This window comes from Dendrobates tinctorius, unplaced genomic scaffold (genome assembly GCF_039654945.1).
Source record: "Dendrobates tinctorius isolate UK_male_01 unplaced genomic scaffold, ASM3965494v1 ptg000226l, whole genome shotgun sequence".
Taxonomy (NCBI): Eukaryota; Metazoa; Chordata; class Amphibia; order Anura; family Dendrobatidae; genus Dendrobates; species Dendrobates tinctorius.
In genome coordinates, this window is record NW_027361893.1 from 865709 (window position 1) to 883813 (window position 18105).

Here is an 18105-nt window from a genome sequence, read left to right on the forward strand (position 1 = left end):
GGATGACGTCTTGTGGCACAGAGCTCCCAAGCAGCAACTAACTAGGGTGGATCAGTTGCAGACTTATAAGTCTGGGCTTGTGACATCACCAAAAGGGGCTGTCTGGTGATGGTTCTCCCCTTACTCCTGGAGTTAGAATCTGACTACAAAACTTATAATAACTATATCTTGCAGAGGGTACCTCATATAAACACGCACATAGTATCATCTTTTCCAGCCTGTCGAAGGCAATAATTCAAAACCAAACATGCAGTAATTATGTCACACCATTTAAGAGAAATCCATTTCTTGGTTTCTGTTGGGGCTAGAACTTGGCAAGAACTACCGTAGTGACGCCGGATCGGAGCATGTCGTAGAAATGTCAGTTTCATTTTTCTGTCGCGAACTGGGACCGAGGTAGGCCCATTTTACTATCTCCCATATGTATCGATGAGGGCATGTTTCAAAGGAAATTCTTTCCACTAGCTAATTAACATTCCTTTGGAGAGGGGGGGGTGACAGGAAAGACCTGGTGTAAGGTTACCAGCTGCAGGCACAGAGCTGCAATGTGTGACGAGGGGGGGGGGGGTCACATCTGCAGCGTGTGACAGCCATGGATCGTTCCGGTCAGTGTAGTGAATGGAAGATTAAGGAATGTTCTGGAAAAGTCATACATATTTTACATTACCATTACAGTGTGTCTTGATAATTTCCAATAACTTCCATCTGTTGTCTATTCCATTTGTACAACAGCATGTGAAATTGATTGTCAATCAGTGTTGCATCCTAAGTGGACAGTTTGATTTCACAGAAGTTTGATTTACTTGGAGTTATACACTGTTGTTTAAGTGTTCCCTTATTTTTTTGAGCAGTGTATATTTCTATCTACTGGCTAACACGGTACAAAGATACATATCTTTCCTGTGAGAAGGATCTGTGACTTCTCTGCATTTAGTGGTTACTACTCACCTGGGTAGTCATATGTAGGAATCTCCTCTTTACACCACTCATCACCCCTCACATATGTCTCTGTAGTATTAATATGGGTCAGATCTTCACCCTGAAACAAATACTGTAAAAGTCACAGACAGATGGAGAAGTCACATCTATGATCAGCTCTAATCCTGCCATCTCCACCGCTCTCATTACACAAGTATAAAACATATAATACTGGTGGATAAAACAAGACTGAGCACAAGACCTTCACAGCCGTCTACACATCATATGGGAGATCTCATGACACCTTCTCTCCATCTACCTGGTGATCCTGAGGAACATTGGGATCTTCTTGTTTATAATCCTTTGGAAGAGGAGGGCGGGGACATCTCTCTGGTGTTGTTCTCTTACTGGATAGATCTGGAGGAAATACATACAGGGACTGAATTCTTTACATACATATAATTATATGCCGTGTGTATTTAGTCCTGTCTATTACCTGGTGATGTGAGGGGTTGGGGAACCTCCACCATGACGTCCTTGTACAGATCTGTGTGTGCTTCTAAATAATCCCACTCCTCCATGGAGAAATAGACAGCGACATCCTGACATCTTATAGGAACCTGACATAATGATAATGTCATCCCCCGATCCTTTCATAGCGTTACTGTGTAATATTCCCAGCATTCCCAGCAGTGTCACCTCTCCAGTCAGCAGCTCAATCATCTTGTAGGCGAGTTCTAGGATCTTCTGGTCATTGATGTCCTCATGTATCAGGGGGTGAGGTGGAGGCTCCGTGATTGAGCTCTGGGGTCTTTCCCATCCCTCTGACACAGGGTCCTGACAGCGCTCACTAGAGGTTGTCTTCACCACTGTGTAATCCTGGTTTTGGAGACACATTAATAAATCTCACTACAGACATTTCCAGGGTCCTCACCTCTCCAGTTCTGTCCATCTGTTATTCCCATAGATAAGAATGATGTAATGTGACGTCATCAGAATCTCTCACCTCTCCAGTAAGCCGGAAGAGGATCTCTAGGGTGAGGTGTAATATTCTCTCCGCCATCTTGTCTCTGTCCATATCCATCTTTGATGGGTAAATCAGGAAACTTCTCTTATATAGAAGATCTTCACTGAGAGGATCCGATATTGTAGAGACCTGAATGAGAAGATGAGCCGATCTCACATCATAAAAATCCTGTGTAATAATACAATTCCTGGAGATAATAAGGGGAACATATGAGGAGATTTATTATTTTACAGTATTTAGTTTTCTTCTTTACATCTACTAATAAAACCTATATATTTAGGCCACAGACAACAAGCAGTTTCCTCCTCGGAGTCGGCAGCTGAATACGTTCCTCATAGACTCATCTTCCATAACGCTAATTCTCGTCTCATTTACCGACACTGGAATCGGCATTAGCAATACTGCAGGAGATATTCATTACACGTGACAGGAGGAATAACTACTTCATGATGAGGACGACATCTTCATCTTCTACTACGGCTCTAGAAACAGATTTGTCCAGAGTCCGCCACTGACTCCATCCCCACCGGCCGTCTATATGAAGGTTTCCCGTCTTCCCCGCACTGTAATCTTCCATCACGTTAGATCTCAGCTCTGAGTCACACACAGAAGTTTGAGGCTTTTAGAAAAGATTTTTTGTTTGCACAAACACAGCAGACAGGAATTATCTGATCCCAAAGCCTCCATGTACAGTGATTTATGGGGATATTTCTGGCCTTAGGCTTTCCTATATTACAAGAAAAACACCAGAAAAAAGATGATATTAAAATGTTTCTAAAGAAAATTGGCTCCAACAATTCTTATAAAAAAAAAAAAAAAAAAAGCAGAAGACATTTTATTTTTTCACACAATAAACAATTGAAAAAATTAACCCTTTTGGGACCCAGAACATAGATTTACACACAGAGACGGCACAGGTGCGTCTGCAACTAAAACCCTGGCAGTTTATCCACTTGCTGCTGTGAAAAGCAAACATGGCATCTAAGGGTACCGTTACACTTAGCGATGCACCAGCGATCCCGACAACAATACGACCTGGTAAGGATTGCTGGTACATCGCTACATGGTCGCTAGTAAGCTGTCAAATGGGCAGATCTCCTCAACGACGCAGCAACGATCCAGCGATCTGTATAACGACCTTGGCGGTCGTTGGGACCTTGTCACACAATACTATTCTGACGATTCAGACCTCCATAAGCGTGAGTTCTGCGTCGCCAACGAGGTTGCTAGTCGTTGACTTGTAATGGTGTCAAACAGCGATTCATGCTGGCCAGCGGTACACCAACGATCAAAAAATGGCGTGGGACATTGGCACACGATCAGCGAGATCACAGCGGGGGGGCGGTCGCCGCTATGTGTCACACGTAGCGAGATCGCGGTGGCGTCACAAAAACGGTGACGTTTCAGCAATCTCGCCAACGATCTTGCTTAGTGTGAAGTACCCTTAAGAAGGTGTGACAGAATTCGTCTGAATGCCCTCCTCCCCCAAGTACTCTATAATATGGGGCGGCCTAGTTACTACAATACTTACACGCCTAATAATGGTGTCTGGGCTGTAATGTATGAAGATCTATTAGGCCGGGCCAGAGGCAGCATCCAATAAGTTACCTTTTATCGCCCCCATACATATTAGACTAAAGTTAGATGAAATCACTGATTTCGGGGGGTTTGGCCGACCATATAATGTATTTCAGAGCCTCCCGACAGATGATGTCAGGGCAGAGAAGGATCTGGCATCCTGAATTTCAGAGGATAGTCCGTTTGTTCTTCCTTTAGATAATCCTCCTCTAGAGGAGTCTGGAGGCGACTCTCTCATACAGACCACAGGAAAGCTGGAATATTTGTGTGTATGGGGGAGTCGGGAGAGATAGCCGTCTGCCAAATGACCGTTCAGCCAACACTTATCTCATGTGTATGGGGCCATTAGTATTACACTGACAGGCAGTGATGGTACACGGCACTACAGTAGTACAGTGCATCACCGGAGCCATCAGAGCCTTGTATGTTGTATGATCGCACTGATCAGAGGGGTTTAAAGAATGGTTTAAAGTGGAAAAAAATATCACAGTTTCAGCAACAAGAAGTATCCGTCACAATATGGAAAACAGAGTCACTGCACAATGTGAGTTACATCACGTCCATAACTACTTTATTATCCTCCATTATCCTATACACAGTGGAGTAGATAGAAATGAGAGATCCCACAGCAATGGCTGGAATTGGGCCCCCTAAAGTAAAGAAAAAAAAAAAAAATCTAAATATATAGATTTGGCAGAGTAATATCTCCAGACCGCATGCTGCTGTTGTACTTGGCAGGCCTGCACCAGATGGTATGGAGATGAATGAGGGATACCAAAGTTCAAAAATAAACTTTACTTAATAAGAACTTAGTGAGAATATACATCAGATAGGAGGCACATTATAAAATGCTTCTTCTGCATTATGCAGAGTCAGGAACTTTCCGCTTACATGTGGCGGTACATAACTTTTCTTATAAGCCAAATAGTCCAGCAAACCTGAGCTAAGGACCTCACCCTGCTCTTTGTTTCCACTAGTCTCTCTGCTGGCAATCCAGATTCTCACTGCCATTATATCTTTGCTTTCCTTCAGAACGTACTATCTGATGTCTCCCTCCTGGCACACAACACCTTATCAATTCAGGAGGACCGCAATCAGCCAGATCAAAGGTCTGTATTTCTCACTTATTCATCCCTATCTGTCTCATCACAAGGAAATGGTTCTCCTGTGTGCCCATGTACCTCAGTATGAGGGCTCTAACATGGTATTATGGCCACCACAGCACCTCACACCACAACCTTCTACAGAAAATAAGGACCCCCAGTCAGTATGGAGGCATTTACAGTCCACCACAACCCCTTACTCAGTATAATGTCCCCTACCAGCCACACATTCAGTACGAAAGTCCCAACAGCTCTTCTCTTAATATGATGCCACAACAATTCCTGATATTTGAAAAAAAAAAAAAAAAAAAAACAAAACACACTACTCCCCCAACCCTGCTCCCGAGGTGAACTGCTCCAGTCTGTGCACTGTGAGTACTAAGGCTCCATACTACAGGTGTGATGTAGTGACGACATTGTGTCTGCAGTGCACAGTCTCATACTCACGAGTGAAGACTGAATGGTGGATCAGGAGCTTCCGACTCACTATTCTATTCAATGGTATCACCGTCATGGGAATGTGGATATCTCTGAAATTGTGATGATGGGAAGGAGAGGGTAACCAATACTACACCCCACCGAGCCCTGTCAATTCATAGGCACCATAGCAACCGAGTGGGCTACCGTTATGGATGATACACTCTGCCTATCCAACTATAAATATCTCATAGATCCTGGGTTCATTAGAATCTGCACCAAGAATGAGGCTAAGTGAGTATTTCTTAATTAGCTGTGAGGTTGTGGGTGGGGTGGATGGTACCATATTGAACATGTAGGGGGCTGTACTGTGCAAACATTAGAAAGTGGGGGGAAGGCAGTACTGTGGGAACATTATTCTGTGTGTGGTGGGATTATGGTGCTATGGAAACATTATACTGTGTGGAGAGAATGGCGGTATTTTGAGAAGATTATACTGTGTGTGGTGGGATGGTGGTACTGTGGGATTATACTATGTGTGGGGGTATGGCGATATTGTGGAATACAGGATTTTGGTTGCTTACCGTAAAATCTGTTTCTCAGAGTCTTCATTGGGGGACACAGGAACCGTGTGTGCTGCTGCCACTAGGAGGTTGACACTATGCATGAAAAAAATGTTACCTCCGCCTCTGCAGCATACACCCCTCCGACCGGCTGTAGGACAATCAGTTAGTGAAAAAACAGTAGGGGGAGACATCATATAAGTCATCATATATTCATTACAAGTAACAAAATCATGGGAGGGCACTGTGTCCCACAATGAAGACTCAGAAACAGATTTTACGGTAAGCAACCAAAATACTGTTTTCTCTTTCGTCTCATTGGGGGACACAGGAACCGTGGGACGTCCAAAAGCAGTGCCTGGGGTGAGAAAAGACAAACTTCCTTCAGGTCGGAGAACTCACCACTGCCGCCTGCAAGATTCTTCTGCGTAGGCTGGCGTCCGCTGAAGCATAGGTATGGACCTTATAGAACCTTGAAAAGGTATGCATGGACGACCATGTGGCTGCCTTGCACAACTGCATGGCTGATGCCATGTTGTGTACTGCCCAGGAGGCGCCCACCGCCCGGGTTGAATGGGCCTTGACCCCAGCAGGGGACACCCTGTCCTTCACTCAGTAGACTTCCAGAATTGCCATTCTGATCCAGCGGGCAATTGTTGCCTTAGAGGCTGGCAGGTGTCTTCTCACCCCAATGGGGATAACAAAGACCGAGTCCGCCTTCCTGAAGGGAGCAGTCCTGGCCAGATAAGGGTCTATCGCCCTGACCAGGTCTAGCTTAATCAAAGAACGCTCCAGAGGATGGGTTGGAGCGGGACAAAATGACGGAAGGATTATATCCTCGTTCAGGTGGAAGTCCGATACCACCTTGTGAAGAAAGTTAGGAGGCCACAAAACCACCTTGTTCTGGTGCATAATTAAGAATGGAGGGCGACAGGACAATGCCGCTAATTCTGAAACCAGCCTAATAGAGGTGATGGCTATGAGACATACCACCTTCCAGGACAACAAAGACATGGTGGCTTCCTGGAGGGGTTCAAATGGTGAATCTGTCAAGGCTTCCAAGACCAAGTTAAGATCCGATGGAGCCACTGGGGGTCTGAAAGGAGGGGCCGCATGTGCCACTCCTTGCAGAAAGGTCTCAACCTGTAAGCAGGAGGCCAAAATTTCTTTGAAAAAGAATAGGGAGAGCAGATACCTGGCCTTTCAAGGAACTTAGGGCCAGACCGACATCTAACCCTGCCTGGAGAAAAGCTAGGACAGATGGTAGGGAACAGGGCATAGGTGTGATGTGATTAGACTCACACCAGCCAAAATAGGCCTTCAAGGCTCGATAATAGACCCTAGAAGAGGATGGCTTCCTAGCCTGGATCATTATAATAATGACTCGGTCCGAAAATCCCGCTGCTCTCAGTCTTGTGGTTTCAACGGCCATGCCGTCAAATTGAGCAACCGAGAATTCGGGTGGTAAAACAGCCCCTGAGCCAGGAGATCTGGTCTGTCAGGGAGTCTCCAGGGGGTGCCTGTGAGAAGATTGATAATTTCTGCGAACCTGGCCCTCCTGGGCCAGTACAGGGTGATCAATATGACCCGCACCCCTTCCGCCTTGATTTTCTTTAGCAGTCCGGGCAGGAGAGGAAGGGGAGGGAACAGGTAAGGGAGTCTGAACTGTGTCCAGGGAATGACCAGCGCATCGACCCCTATTGCTAGAGGATCGCGGTATCTTGAGACAAACTGTTGTTGGACCCATCTGTTCTGTCGCGATGCCAGGAGGTCGACGTTTGGAGTCCCCCATAGCCGGCATATCTGACGGAACACGTCCTGATGTAAGGACCATTCTCCTGCCGCGAGCCCCTCCCGACTGAGGAAGTCTGTGGCCGTGTTGTCTGTGCCGGGAATGTAAACTGCCGAAATTGCGGTTTCCGACCAGTTGAAGATTCTGGATACTTCGGCCAGTGCCCGGGGACTCCTGGTTCCCCCTTGGTGATTGATGTATGCCACCGCCGTGGCATTTTCCATTTGAATCCGGACTGGCTGGTTGTTGAGGTATCTTTCCCAATGTAAGAGTGCTAGAAAGACCATCCTCAGTACTAGAATGTTGATTGATAGTGAGGATTCTCACCTCGACCATCGTCCCTGGACCGTGAGGTGGTGGAATACCGCACCCCAGCCCAGGAGACTGACATCTGTAGTTACTACCTGCCAGTGGACAGGGGGAAAAGGCCGTCTCAGATGAAGGAGGGGAGGTCAGCCACCACTTGAAGGACTCCCTGGTCTGAATGGAAGGGAGGAAGGGGCGATCCAGCAAAGAGATGGACCTGTCCCACTGAAGGAGGATGTTCCAGTATCCTGGAATGGAACAGGGCAAAGGGTATTGCCTCTGAAGCTGCCACCATCCTTTCCATGACTCTCATGGCAGCGTGAAAAGATAGAAGCCGGAATTTCAACAGAGAGCGAATTCCCTGCTGGAGGGTAATCCACTTTCTTTCTGGGAGAAAGTCCCTCGAGCGGCGGGTGTCGATTATCATCCCTAAGAATTCTAGGCGTTATGTTGGCGTTAAGTGAGATTTCTCCCTGTTTATGATCTAACCATACCGGGACAGCATGTTTAAAACTACCACTAGATTTTCCTGGGCCTGAGCGAAGGGAGGTGCTTTGACGAGAATATCGTCGAGATATGGTACCAATATTATGCCTCTGACCCTTAATATAGCTACCATCGCTGCCATAATCTTTGTAAAAATCCTGGGGGCTGTTGCCAGCCCAAATGGCAGGGCCACAAACTGGAAATGCTGCTTTTGGACAGCAAAACGCAGAAACCTTTGATGTCCCTGAAAAATGGGGATGTGCAGGTAGGCGTTCCAGATATCTATGGAACATAGGAATTCCTGATCCTCCATAGACGTAATTACCGACCGAATCGACTCCATCCTGATATGGCGTAAGCGGACCCATCTGTTTAGCCTTTTGAGGTCTAGTATGGGATGAACTGAGCCATCCTTTTTTGGTATCACAAACAGGTTTGAGTAAAAGCCGATAAACGTTCGTGCTCGGGAACAGGGACGATTACTCCTGCATTGAGGAGAGAGGATTGCCGCAAAAAAACCTAGAGCCATAGCAGTGTCTTTTGGTGGTTGCAATAAAAAGAAGAGATATCGTGGAAGCGCGTTGAAGTCTTTCGTGCATCCTGTCGATACCATCTCCTTTACCCAGATATCCTCTACTGAACTCTGCCAGACATCTCTGAAGAGGAGAAGGCGGCATCCTAGTCTGGGACAGGTACTGGGAAGGGAGTTGGATTCCCTGCTGGCGTCAGGCTGAAGTGGCTCCGCCCAGCCCTGACCTGGTAGCTCTGCTGTTGAAACTGCGGGAATGCCATGAAGGGGTGGCCCGAAAGGATACACTCCTCCTATCTCTAGGAGCTTGTGACCTCTGTGGGCCCTGAGCATGAGTGCCTTTCTCTGGGGTACAGCTAAAGGGCTGAGCCCAACGTTTGAAAACATATCAACGAGGCTTGGCCTGAGGGAGAAGGGAGCTTGTACCCCCCCGTTGCATCCTTAATGATTTGATCTAACATTGACCCAAAGAGTCGTGCACCCTGAAACGGTAGATTGGTCAGTGATTTCTTTGAGGACAAATCAGCCTGCCAAGCCTTTAGCCAGACCGTCCGCAGGACGGCTATCACGTTACTGGATGCTTGAGCTGCGCAAGACACGGCATCCAGGGCTGCTGATACCATATACCTCCCGGCATAAGAGATTTGATCTGCGAACTCCGCCAGTTCCGCTGGTGGTGCCCCGGCCAATATGCCCTGTCTAAGCTGTTTGGCCCATTCTGTAACAGACTTAGCTACCCAGGCTGAGGCGAAGGCTGGACAGAATATAGCGGCTGCTGCCTCAAAGGCGGATTTTGCCAGGGATTCTATCCTCCTATATCATTGGGATCCTTTAGGGCTGCCCCACTGGCGAGTGGGAGGACTGTATTGGTAGCGAGTCTGGACACCGGTGGATCCACCGAAGGGGAGGCGGTCCAGTTGGCGGTGAGATCTGGAGGGAAAGGATATAGAATCACAAAATGACTTCCTCTCTGAAACCGCTTGGTTGGGTTTTCCCTTTCCCCGGCCAACACTTCCTCAAAATCCTTGTGGGAGGCAAAGACCCTAGAGGGGGACTTATGATGCTTAAATGAAAAACCTGATCATTAGGTCTTGATGTGGTGTCCCCAATGTTAAAGGTCTCATTGACTGCGGCAATGAGGCCCTGAAACATATCCTTGACGCCCTGGGACTGTTCTGGCCCGTACCCAGAACCCTGCTCTGAGTATCTCTGATAATGCTTTGCCTGATTCCGGGAATGAGGACCGGGAGGAGGAAGACCCAGAGGAATTCTGGTGGTGAAATGGAGTGAGAAGGGGACCTGGGTTGGTGGTCCTGTCTAAACCTTTTACAGCCTCTAGAAGGCCCAAAAGGAGGTTCCGTTGGTACTCCTGTGCTCACTGGAGTCTGAAGTGGCAATCTGTCAAGCACCGTTACCAAGGTCTGAGATACCTTGGTAAGGTCGGCCATGGACTAAGGCCGGTTTCACATTTGCGTTTCAGGGCGCAGCGACGGCCTGCGCAAGGCCATAGCTAAGCCCCGCCCCTGTCGCGACTCCGCCGGTAGCTCCGCCTACCGGCGCATGACGCTGCATGCGTCCCCTATCTTTATCACTGGGGACGCAGGCCGTGCGCAGTATGCGTTTGACGGCGCATGCGTCCTTTTGACGGTGCGCAGACCAGCGCCAAACGCAACCTGTTGCAATTTGGTTGTGCTCGGTGCACCGTCAAAAGGACGCATGCGCCGCCAAACGCATACTGCGCACAGCCTGAGTCCCCAGTGATAAAGATAGGGGACGCAGGATGCATGCAGCGTCATGCGCCCTGAAACGAAAATGTGAAACCGGCCTTAGATAAGGAAGTGGCCGATCCTGGACACTCCCTGTCTCCCGTGGCGATGGATGGCCCCTGGGCGGCAGGCAGAGAGGCTTCCTCCTGCTCCAGGGATAATGTGGGAGCTCTGACAGGCAAAGCGGGGGGGCTGCACCTGCTCTCTATTGTATGTGACACAATAGGTCTGCTGCAATCTGAGCAGAGTGGCAAGGACTGACCTGAAGGAAGCCTGACATTGCATTTGGTACATACAAAATATTTGAACAAGGTCACTGAAGCGGATGAGGAGGAGCGGGACTGCTCTCCCTTGGGCACACTAACAGGCTTTACCTGGCTGACCGTCGGGGGTAAAAAGCGGAGTGAGGGAGCAACCTGTAGTGCAGTACTCACATACCCACGACTTGTGTCCCCGCCGAAGCTGCCGCCCAAAGGCTGATGAGGGAGAGAGAGAGCACGAGGTGAACAGCCCTGCCGCTGCCTAGAAGCTTTATGAAATCCCAGCCCGGAAGCGGTGGGCGAGGCCCTGCTCTGGCCTCCTGGAGCACCAAGATTGCGCTGGTACAGGAAGAGGAAGCCGAGGGGCGGAGCCCGCCAAAAGCCAGAATCTGGCGTCGGCCGTGCTGGCCTCCTGCTGGAGCCCAGGGCCATAACGCTGCCACGGGAGGAGGCTGGAACCGTGCTGCATCGCGTGCTTGAAAGTAAGTGTTGGCTCTTAACATAAGTATAGAGCCATGAGCTGTAAGTTCGAGTGCTGATTAGAGAGGTCACATTCAGCCAGGGCAGCTGGTAAGCAGATTATGAAACGCTGCAGCCTCTTACCTCCAGTTCACCCCGTAACAGGAGTCGGTTATCTGCATGAAAAGATTGCTGTCCCAAACCTTTTCTGCAGGGCGTCTCTCTCGATCATCAGACTCTGGTGGGCGAGTGATGGGAGACAAAGGTCACAACCAGGAGCTGCCAACTGAACACATGTCCTGAGTTAGGAATTAGGGTCCTGCCAGTGGGATTCATGAGGATACGGGGTGGCAGTACACGCCGTACTCATGATCCCGATGTGGGAATACAGATGTAGAAGATCTACTCTGTGTCCCTCCATGGTTACCTGAAAAGGAACGACGCACATTGAGGTAGGCATGGGTCTGCGAGAGACCCCCTATCCACCTCCTGCTGACACTAAGCAAAACTGATTGTCCTACAGCCGGTCAGAGGGGTGTATACGGCGGAGTTAACATTTTTTTCATGGCATAGTGTCAACCTCCTAGTGACAGCAGCACACACCCACGGTTCCTGTGTCCCCCAATGAGACGAAAGAGATATTTTTGTGTGAGATGCCAGTACTGTGGAAACTTTATACAGTGTAAAGGGCATCATATATACTACATAAGGGGTGAAAAAAGGTGTGTCATAAGAACAAATCCTCGGGCTGTGCGGCATTTGTACAAAAACACTGCCATCTGCCATCCAGACAGAACCCTATGGAATCAATGGGAAGAGGGAGAGTTTCAGGAAGAAAGTCTAGAAGGTACACCAGGTCAGGTGACCTTGATAATGCAGTGTTATTATAAAGGCAATATCCCCAAAGCCAAAACAGCTTTGGCGCCAAGCAAAAAACACGGTGCCAGTGAAGAATCTGAGGTACCAGGCCATGGTAATGTGCTTGAGGCAGCTGGTTGTGGTGGCAGAGCCCAGGCGGCACCAGACGATTCCCAGAATCCAGACTACGCCAGCCAAGGCCCAAGCATCAGACCTGCGCTGGTCAAGAATCGGAGTCCAGACTTTGACTATCATGGCCCGAGAACCTGACCTTCAGTGGTCAAAACCCAGAGTCCAAACTACACAAGGCAAGAGCAGAATCCCAATTCTCACTACTTCTGGTACAAGAGACATGCGCCGTTGCTCAAGTAAGGAGATTCCGCTCAGTAGTATATGCCTGCAATGAAGAGCAGGAGGCACCAGTGGGCCGGGCCATTGCTTCCAGCACTTACGTCAGTACAGGTGTTGGTCCAGGGTAGTACAAGAGACAAGCCAGTTGAAATGAAGGCAGCCCAGCGAGCCTGGATAGACTTTGTTAGGAGGACTTATGGCCTTACAGGAAGAGGCGGAGATCTCGTTGTGGCCTGTGTTCACAGAAGAGACAGTGTTGTCGAGTATATGTTTCAGGAAAATGACCCTTGTCACTAGGTAAAGTAACATTTGGTTAGAGGCTGCTATTACAGTGAGAGAGAGCCGAAGAATTCATTGTATATCTGATATTATATATTTCGCCTCGTAATCACCCTGTTTGGCATTATTCACTGTTGCCATAGTGATCACAATTCCCACCATTATCAGGGAAATAAATAATTATATTGGTTATTTACAGTTTGTCTGTGTCATGATCCAGACCGGGTTTTGGTCTTGTCATGTCAGGGGTTAACTTTCTCTGCCTCGTTCCTGTGTCGGGTCTGCTATATCTCTGCGCTGCATCCTGCAGGCAGTGCCAGTTATATTTCCTGCCTACGGCGTGTGTAGCTGGCTCTGATGAACTGATTTGTCTTGCTGCATTTTGCTGACCTTGCTCGTGTCTTTGCACCCCTCTCCTACCCATCCCGACTCTGTGTCCTTGTATGTTTGGATTCCCCGGTACTCCACTCTACTTTGGCTCTGACCTGATTCTGACTCTTCCTTCTGATACCTCTGCTACGGACCTTTTGGCACTTCTCTGACTCTGTGTTTGGGATTTCCCTTTTGTTCTACGCAACACTCTGGTATCGATCCGGCTCTCTTGACTATTCTGCTGCCACCTAGTGGTAGCCTCGTTGCAGTTCGGCTGGTCTGCTCTTAGCAGGATTTCAGCTCACTCTCCACTCTGTTGCCATCTAGTGGAGTTTCCGTTTCTCTGTATTTACCTGCAGTACTGCAGTGTGACAGTCTGTGTTTTATCCAGTCACCTGCTTACAGGGGCATTATACTGTGTGGGGGCACCATATATACTGCATAAGGGGCATAATGGGGGCATTACACTGTGTGGGGGCCAAGAAATGGGCCTTGTACTATGAGAACAATCTGTTCCCTCCCTTCCAATCTTCCATAGTTGGGCCGTAAGTATCTATTACAGGAAACAGAACAAAAACAATGATTCTTATAAAGTGAGAGAGCCGCACTCCACATAGAGAATAACTCTGGCACCTACCTCCACCCGCAGAGCCTCACTCCACATAGAGCATAATGGAGGCTCCAGCACCTACCTCCACCCGCACTCCACATACAGAATAATGGAGCCTCCAGCACCGACCTCCAGCCGCAGAGCCGCACTCCACATAGAGAATAATGGAGTCTCCAGCACCTACCTCCACCCACAGAGCCGCACTCCACATGGAGAATAATGGAGCCTCCAGCACCTACCTTCATCCGCAGAGCCGCACTCCACATAGAGAAGAATGGAGCCTCCGGCACCTACCTCCACCCGCAGAACCGCACCACACAGAGAATAATGGGACCTTCAGCACCGACCTCCACCCGCAGAGCCTCACTCCACATAGGTGCTGGAGGCTCCATTATTCTCTATGTGGAGTGCGGCTCTGCGGGTGGAGGTAGGTGCTGGAAGCTCCATTATGCTCTACCTCCACCCGCAGAGCCGCACTCCACATAGAGGATAATGGAGCCTCCAGCAACGACCTCTACCCGCAGAGCCGCACTCCACATAGAGGATAATGGAGCCTCCACCACCGACCTCCACCCGCAGAGCCACACTCCACATAGAGAATAAAGGAGCCTCCGGCACCGACCTCCACCCACAGAGCCGCACTCCTCATAGAGAATAATGGAGCCTCCAGCACCGATCTCCACCCGCAGAGCCCCACTCCACATAGAGAATTACTCCGGCACCTACCTACACCCGCAGTAGCGCACCACACAGAGAAAAATAGGTATTAGACCTACCGGTAATGATGTTTCCAGGAGTCCATCCTGACAGCACCATGGAGGACGTCCTCCTCCTCCTTACAGGGACAGGAAAAGCACACGAGAGGTTAAAAGGTCATGTCCCACCCCCTCTCCCTCAGTGATTTAACAAGTACCACAAGGTGGATGATGCTAGTAACAGTTTAATGAAACAATCATATTACAGCATATGACATTACATAATACAACGTAGTATAACATAACAGGGAGGGAACTACCCGTGCTGTGAGGATGGACTCCTGGAAACATCATTACCGGTAGGTCTAATACCTATTTTCCAGGACGTTCACCTGACAGCACCATGGAGAGTACCAAAGCATCTCCTCAGGGTGGGATTACCGCCTGGAGAACTTTTCTCCCAAATGCGGTCTGTTGACCAGCTAACACATCAAGCTTGTAGTGCTTGCAGAATGTATTAAGATTGGCCCAGGTTGCTGCTCTACAGATTTGATCAACCGAGGCCCCCGCCCGTTCGGCCCATGAGGCCGATACCGCCCTTGTAGAGTGGGCCTTTATAGAATCTGGCAGGTTGGCGCCTTCGGCTTGGTAGGCGTCCGAGATTACTGAGGTAATCCAGCGCGCTATGGACGCCTTAGAGGCCTTTTCCCCCCTATTTTTACCCCCAAAAAGGATGAACAGGTTTGGGTCGATGCGCCAGCTATTGGTGGCCTCTAGATAGTCTAGAACTGCCCGCCTCACATCCAGTGAGTGAAGACGCTGTTCCTTTTTATTACGGGGATTATCACAGAAAGATGGTAACACTATCTCTTGGTTTAAGTTTTTAGAAGAGGCTACCTTTTGGGGTAAATGCCAGGTCTAACCTTAAGATTATACGGTCATCTCTTATCTGGAGATATGGGTCTTTAGTGGACAGGGCCTGGATCTCCCCTATTCTTTTGGCCGTGGTAATGGTTACCAGGAAGGCCGTTTTACGAGTGAGAGCAGAGATGGTTATTTCCTTGCCGAGAGCGTAGGGGTCTGTACAGAGAAACCTGAGTACCAGGCCCAGGTCCCAAGGCGGGGTGATCTGCCTAATCATGGGGCACAGGCGCTGCATGGCTCTTATAAATCTTATTACCCAGGGATGGGAAGCTAGCTGGTAATCGAAGAAGGCACTCAAGGCCGAAATCTGTACTTTTAGAGTGCTGGGCTTAAGGCCTTTATTAAACCCTGACTGCAAAAATTTAGTATGCTAGGGAGGTCAGGGGTGCCTGCCACAAGATCGGACCTGCCACCCTCCAGACAGAATCTTTTCCATATCTTTCGATAGATTGCCGATGTCACCGGTTTCCTACTGGCCTGTAGGGTGGATATGACCTGATCCGACAACCCCTTTGCCTTCAGGATGTCCCTCTCAGGATCCAAGCCGATAGGTGGAGTCTTGCTGGGTTTGGGTGGTGATAGGGCCCTGATGGATGATGTCCTTCCACAGGGGTAGCTCGACTGGATTTCCAACTGCCATGGCTCCTAGAAGGGGAAACCAGCTTCTCTTCGGCCAGTATGGAACGATCAACATCACTCTTGCGTGGTCCTCGCGTATCTTCCTGAGCACTGCTGGTATGAGAGCCAGTGGTGGTAACGCATGAGAGGGATTTTCCCCAAGTCTGACTCAGGGCGTCTACGCCTTCCGGGTGGTCCGTCGGATTCAGGGAGTAGAATCTGGGGACCTTCGAGTTCTTTCGGCTTGCGAAAAGATCTATACTGGGGGTCCCCCAACGCTGACAAAGATGGTCGAAGATTTCCACGTTCAGTTCCCACTCTGTCGGGTGGATCTGTTGTCTGCTCAAGTAGTCTGCTACTTCGTTCTGGGAACCTTCTAAGTGTACTGCGGTCACTGATCGGACTGTTCGTTCTGCCCAAGCAAATATTTTTCCCGCTAGGGCCTGTAGTGATGTCTGGGCCCTCCCTGGTGCTTCAGGAATGCCACTGCCGTTATATTGTCGGATAATATGCGCACGTGACGATTCTTTAGTACCGACTGGTTTCGCCGCAGCGCTTCCCAGACCGCGAAGAGCTCTCTGAAATTGGAGGACCTGGTCCTGATGTCTACTGGCCATTTTCCTTGGAAGATCTTCCCTTCTATGTGGGCTCCCCATCCACTGGCGTCTGTGGTGACTACCACGTATGGAGAGGTTGTCCATAGTACGCCCACTTGAAGGTTTCTGGACTGTGTCCACCACCGAAGGGACTCCTTTACCCGTTCTGGCAGCCTTAGGGGTTTGTCTAGCGATGCCTGACATCTGTCCCACTTTGCGAGGATCTCTCTCTGTAATGATCTCGAGTGAAATTGGGCCCATCGGACACACGGGATGCAGGCCGTCATGAGGCCCAAGACCTCCATTGCCTCTCTTATGGAGCACTGACGCCTCAACAGGTCTCTGGTTCTGGCCTGAATAGTCCTCTGCTTCTGCTCGGGTAGCCAGGATATTCTGTCGGCTGAGTCTAGAAGGACTCAGAGAAATACTTTTCTGGTCTCTGGCCTGAGGTCCGACTTCTCCCAATTGATCACCCAGCCAAGGAACTCCATTACGGTAGTTGCTCGGTTCCTGTCTTGAATGAGCGCTTCTTTGGATCTTGCCACCAGTAGGAAGTCGTCTAGATATGGAATGATCACGATACCCTGATCTGTCAGGTAGGCCACCACCTCCACCACCAGCTTTGTAAAGATTCTGGGAGCTGAAGCCAACCCAAATGGAAGACATTGGAACTGGAAGTGGCAAGTCCGGGCTGGTAAACTGACCGCAAACCTTAGTAGCCTCTGGGATGAGGGATGGATAGGTACCTGGTAGTATGCCTTTTTTAGGTCTAGGGTGCACATGACGGCGTCCCTGTCTATTAGGGGGATTGCGGACCGGATTGATTCCATCCGGAATCTCTTGTACCTGACCCAGGCATTCAGTGGTTTTAAGTTTATGATCGAAAACAGGGAAGAGTAGTGCCCTCTTCCTCTTTCCGTCGGGGGAACTGGTACTATGACTTTTGAGTTGACCATGTCCTGTAGATCCGTCCACATTGCGGAGTCCTCCGGGACGACCGTGGGGGCAATATATCTGTCGGGGGGAGGTGAATAAAGCTCTATACTGTAGCCTTCCGCGATGGTTCTGAGGACCCTCTGATTGTGGGTGACTCGGGACCAGTTTGCTGCGAAGTGGCGAAGTCTCCCCCCAATACCTATGGCGTCATTGCCTCCTCGATCTAGATGTTGATGTGAAGAGGGGACCCCTGTTCCTCCCACCTTGGCTGAAGGAGCTCCTATAGGAGCTTCTATTGGACCTTGCCCGACCCCTGAAGTCAGTCTGTCACCTAGAGGAGCCTCTCCGAAAGGACTGGGGCCGTCTCGGATTTTCCTCCGGGAATCCCTTATTTTTATCGGACACTAGCTCTAGGATGTTATCTAGGGCTGGACCAAATACCCTCAGGCCCGAGAAGGGAATGGCGCATAGCTTTGTTTTAGAAGCGTTATCCCCCGACCAAGATTTAAGCCAGACTGCTCTTCGGGTCGCATTAGAGAGGGAGCTGTTTCTGGCTGCAAACCTCACTGACTCGGCCGACGTATCCGACAGGAACGCCGTGGCCGATTTCATGAGAGGAAGTGATGCTAGGATCTCTCATCTAGGGGTCTTATTGGTTGTGT

General features: G+C 49.4%; 1 protein-coding gene across 7 annotated transcripts in view; it reads right to left on the reverse strand.

Moving 5' to 3' along the window:
* Positions 1 to 18105, reverse strand: part of LOC141059284 (uncharacterized) — a 47059-nt gene that overhangs the window by 13964 nt on the left and 14990 nt on the right. For 4 of the 7 annotated variants that reach the window (XM_073555602.1, XM_073555604.1, XM_073555599.1 and 1 more), the window contains exons 2-6: positions 1925 to 2074; positions 1618 to 1797; positions 1415 to 1538; positions 1238 to 1335; positions 949 to 1051 (exon numbers count right to left, since the gene is read on the reverse strand). In XM_073555602.1, the coding sequence (XP_073411703.1) occupies positions 949 to 1051; positions 1238 to 1335; positions 1415 to 1538; positions 1618 to 1797; positions 1925 to 2074 (655 nt within the window). Of the gene's footprint in view, positions 1 to 948; positions 1052 to 1237; positions 1336 to 1414; positions 1539 to 1617; positions 1798 to 1924; positions 2133 to 18105 lie in introns of all 7 variants that reach the window. The other 3 variants (XM_073555601.1, XM_073555600.1, XM_073555603.1) reach the window with 2 other exon arrangements.